Below are 4,828 nucleotides of genomic sequence, written 5' to 3' on the forward strand. Positions count from 1 at the left end.
CATCAGGGAGCCGGAGCTGCGCCTGGTCAGCCTGGGCGGGACGCCACGGAGCGAGGCAGCGCTGGAGCTGGTGTGCCGGGAGCTGCAGCACTTGCAGGATTACTGCCAGCCCCACGCACCAGGTGAGGGGTCGCAATGTCCCCTTGGTGTCCTGACCCCACGGTGCCAGGGTGGCCCTTTTTTGGGGATGATGGAGTGAGGGAGTGTCGTAACCCAGCTGCCCGGAGGGGTTATATGTTGGTAAAGTTTCAGGCTGTCGAGGACAGATCTGAGTTAGAGTAACACCCAGATTCTTCTCCGGCCGCCTTAATTCCACCCAACTGTTCAGTGTGGGTGTATGTGTAATAAAATAGGAGATACACCAATCAGACATCTGGATTACCAACATATCTGAGCACTTTATTGAGCCTCTAGATAACTCGTTAATGCTGGTAAGGTTACATCTAACAGGGTGTCCTTTATAAAATCACTTTAATAGCAACAAGAATAATAATAATAACACAGATGATACTCAGGGTTGCAGTTAAGGCGACTGGCAGTGGCACCCGGCCAGGTGTTATCTCTGCTATTATTGCTGTAGCCATCAATTTATATGTATTTAATAGCAGCAAGAACAATAATAACACAGGCAGCGCAGTCAAGCACCCCTGGCTGGGAGGATGTCACCGCACTAGTGAGGTCCTCAGCTAGTTCTGTCCTTTAAAATCAGCTTTTCTAGAGTTGCTTTTTATCTCTGTGTAATTCCAAACAGCTGTGATCTGAAAACAAACCACGAACTAACAGGTTTTTGGTGGGGAAAGTGCCTTTCTAGCTTTTTGCTCGCTGCGGTGTTTTCATTTGGCAAAGTGTTTCTGTGGTTTCGCGTTCGCGGTGTTCGCTGCCGCGCACCATCCAGTCTAGAGCTGCTGAGAGAGGGGGGCTGAAAGAGAGAGGGGTTTTGGTCCCCCCAGGGAGCAGGTAGCGCAGCAGCCATCAGCTTTGCTTTCCTTTTTTTTCAGGAGCCTTGCTCAAAGCTGCCTTCATCTGCACCCAGGTGGTGCAGTTCCCCTCGCAGAAACCCCTGCGGGCCCAGCTGATGGAGAGCTTCGGGGGTGGGTTTGAGGTGCACACCTGGTCCAAGCTGCCCCACGGGTCTGGCCTTGGTAAGTCTGCAGGGAAAGGGCTGGGGAGTCCCTCCTGCTGCCAGCACCAGGATGGGACGTCCCCCTCGCTGGCTGGCACGGGGACACATGGTGCCTCGCTGCCCTGGCACCCCACCTGTGCTCCACGCAGGCACCAGCAGCATCCTGGCGGGAGCGGTGATGGCATCACTGTACCGGGCGGCTGGGAAGGTGGCCAGCACCGAGTCCCTCATCCACGCGGTGCTGCACCTGGAGCAGAGGCTCACCACAGGTAGTGGCCAGGGGTCACAGGCAGCCCACAGGGTGAGGGGCTCGGCGGTAGCTGAGTACCCTCTGCTCTGTAGGCGGCGGTTGGCAGGACCAGGTGGGTGGGCTGGTGCCTGGCATCAAAATCGGGAGGTCAAAGGCCCAGCTGCCGCTCAGGGTGGAGGTGGAGAAGATCCCAGTGCCCGACGGTTTTACCCAGACCCTCAATGATCACTTGCTGCTGGTGTACACAGGGAAGACTCGCCTGGCCCGCAACCTGCTCCAGGTAACACCTGGGTGCCCCTGGGTGCCGCAGGATCTGGCCTCTGGAGCTCTGCCACCCCAACGGGAGCTGGCACGGAAGGCTGTGGGTGCAGTGCTACCTGCCCGGGTGCTGTTGGCACTGGGAGGGTGGTGACAGGGACATTGTGGCGTGTTGCAGGACGTGGTGAGGAACTGGTATGCCAGGCTGCCCTCTGCCGTGCAAAACGCTGACCCGCTGGTGAGCAACGCCGAGGAGTGCGCCCAGGCCTTGAGGCAAGGTGTGAGCACCCTGTCCTGGGTCAGGCCGGCCCTTTTATCCACTGAAGAGACACAAATTTCCTTGGGGAAGAGTCTGTGCAGTGCTGGGGGGGCAAAAGCTGGGGGGATGCAGGCTCTTGCAGCTGCAGAATCCTCAAATCCTTCCCTTCCAGGCCTGGCATATTACCAGTAATGCCAAAAATCCAGCATAATACAGGCAATGCCCCAAAATTCAGGCTTGAGCGAACGCTTTGTGGAAGGGGAGGTTAAGCACACCAAATCTGGTCAATTTTCTGCGAGCCACCCGTCACGGGGCCCGTGCAGCGGATTCATTTGGCCTTTGGTTGCTGCAGAGGGGAAGCTGGAGCGTTAAAGCAAACAAATTCTCACCCTTTAGAGGATTAAAAATAAACAGCAACGCGACAGTTTGCTGCCTTGGCAGGCAGAGCTGGGAGGAACTGGGTGGATGAGAAGGTGGAATTTAGCTTGGGTGGGAGAGGCAGAGAGTTTTCTGCTCCTTGGGCAAGAAATAGAGGCAAATAGTTTGTGAAACCTTCTCCCCTGCAGGTAACCTGCCGCTCATCGGCGAGTGTCTGGACCGGTACTGGCAGCAGAAGAAGTGCATGGCCCCGGGCTGTGAGCCGCTGGCCGTGGGGCGCATGATGGACGCTCTCCGGTCCCACGTCTACGGGCAGTGCTTGGCGGGGGCTGGCGGCGGAGGCTTCCTTTACATCTTGACCAAAGCCCCTCGGCAGAAAGAAGCTTTGCAGCGAATTCTGGCAGACATTGAGGTGAGGGGTGAGCTCCTGGGCGCTTCGCTGTCGCAGGCAGCTCACAGAAGCTCGCTTTGGATAGCACAAGCACTAGGAGCATCTCACCCTACCTCGGGCGGGATGAGTTTGCTTGTTGTCACCTTAGGCCTCCCCAGGACCCTGGAGGTGAGAGCAGGTCCCTTGCGGTCTCCTGCCCCAACCTGTAACTATTTTTTCTGGTTTTTTTTGTTTTCTAGGGACTGGGCAACTTCAGCATCCACAGCATCGAAGTGGACACAGGTGGTTTCTCCGTGGACGTTGTGGGATGTGATCTGAAGGATGGTGCTCACCCCAGAGAGGACGTGGCTGTGTGAAGACCTTCAGCCCTGACCCGTTCCTGGCAGAGATGCAGAGCAGGGGAGGGAGTAGCCAGCTGCCTTTCAAGCAGGGACATCCTCACTGCTTCAGAGACAGCTCCAGCAGGTGCCTTAGGTCTTCCTGTGGCCTTTTTGTGCTGCTACTTGCCCCAAGAGCCACAGAAGCTGGAAGAGCTGTGATGAGCTGGTCAGGCAAAACCATCCCCAGAGGGTGGCCTTGGTGGAAGGACAGTCAGCTAGAGCCTCCAGGCTCATTTTGGGGTTTCACCCCAGTTTTTATGGTTCTCCAAAAGGAAAAAAAAAAAAAAAAGAATAACATTTGTGATGCTGCCTCTAGCAGGAACCTTCCTGCTTTTCCAGCAGCATGGCATGCTCCTGCACCAAGGATGCACCTGGATGTGGAATGAAGCCCCTGTCCTGTGCTGAGAGTCTGGTTTTGCAGTGAGTTACTAGTCCCTGCAGTCTCTTTGAATAAACAAACTTGTTCCCAGTTTGTGTTTCTGCCCCTCTGTCCCTAGCAGGGCTCCTCCTTCCCTGGGGGAGAGCAAGGGCCCAGCAATGCGGGGGCAAAGCTCTTCCAGGGGTGGGGAAGGCGGCACCCACGTGCAGGGGCTGGTCCTCACCCTCCACAGCCCTGGGTGACAGGGACAGCAGGGGAACATGGCCAAACCACAGGCTGGCACCAGGTACCATCTCAGGGGTGTTTGTACTCAGTGGGGTGGGGGCAGGAAGATCCTCCTGACGCTGTGGCACAGGGTGGAAGAGGAGAAATGGCCAAGTTTGTGTCTTTCCAGCTCCCTCCCAGCTCACAGACACATGCTCCACCTGAGATCACTGCTCAGCCAGGTGAGGTTTATTTCCAGGGCACAGGGATCACGGGGCACAGTGAGCCAGCAGGGACACAGCCCCACTTCCTACAGCGGCTTTCCAGGGAATTTCCAAGCACCCTCCCCACAAGGAAATAATTCCTTTTCCCTTCTACAAAATGGTCCCTAATGGCACCAGGATAGAGCCAGGGCTCAGGATGTGTAGGACTCCAGGAGCTGACCCTTAATGCTGGTGACACAGAAGGAACAAGACTGTGGCCAGCAGCACGGGCAGGGCTTGCCCGTGTTTTAACCACAGCACACAGCCCCAGAGTTTCCTGGACCTCCCGTGCCTCCCACAGGGCAGCAGGACGAAGGGGGTCAGGGGTGAGCACAAGCTTGTCCCACAGGCTAGCACATGGTTTCAGGAATAGCATCACGCTGCTCTCAACGTGAGAGATCCTCTGCTGCCTTATTTCTGCTCCCACAAAGGATGGCAGCTCTTCTTCGCAGGAACACGAGCAGAAAGAGCATCACCACATCCCCGCACCGCGAACAGCCAGCCCAGGGCAGGAGCTGGGCAGGCTCCAGGGCTGCAGCCGTCCTGCTGTCACCTCCAGCGTGGTGCTGACACAGGCACTGATCACCTACAGGCGCAGCCGCTTGATATCCTCGCTGCGGAAATCGATTCGGAGAGCCAGCACCTGCCGCACCTCGGCCGGAGTCAGGCGCCAGGTGAGTGGGCCAGAGTTCGGGCCCCAGTAATCCAGGATCTCCATCACCTGGAGAAAGAGGAGAGGAGATGAGAGCTGGAGGAGACAACCGAGCACCAACCGCCCTCGCAGGTGAGTTCAGACTCTGGCTATGGGCACGGTATTTCCTGCCACTAAACCCTGCAAACACCCAGCAGGCATCAGGCTGAGAGAGTTGGGGCTGTTCAGCCTGGAGAAGAGAAGGCTCCAGGGAGACCTTCTAGTGGCCTCCCAGTACCTGAAGGGTCTCCA

The 4,828-nt window shown here is 56.9% G+C and overlaps 1 protein-coding gene across 1 annotated transcript in view; it reads right to left on the reverse strand.

Moving 5' to 3' along the window:
* Positions 1–4,387: 4,387 nt before the first annotated feature.
* Positions 4,388–4,828, reverse strand: part of COG4 (component of oligomeric golgi complex 4) — a 15,174-nt gene continuing 14,733 nt past the window's right edge. Inside the window, exon 18 of the mRNA XM_010170969.2 lies at positions 4,388–4,606. Coding sequence (XP_010169271.1) covers positions 4,472–4,606 — 135 coding nt within the window. The 3' untranslated portion in view covers positions 4,388–4,471. The remainder of the gene's footprint in view (positions 4,607–4,828) is intronic.

The sequence above is a fragment of the Antrostomus carolinensis genome, unplaced genomic scaffold (genome assembly GCF_000700745.2).
Source record: "Antrostomus carolinensis isolate BGI_N321 unplaced genomic scaffold, ASM70074v2 scaffold26266, whole genome shotgun sequence".
NCBI classification, from domain to species: domain Eukaryota; kingdom Metazoa; phylum Chordata; class Aves; order Caprimulgiformes; family Caprimulgidae; genus Antrostomus; species Antrostomus carolinensis.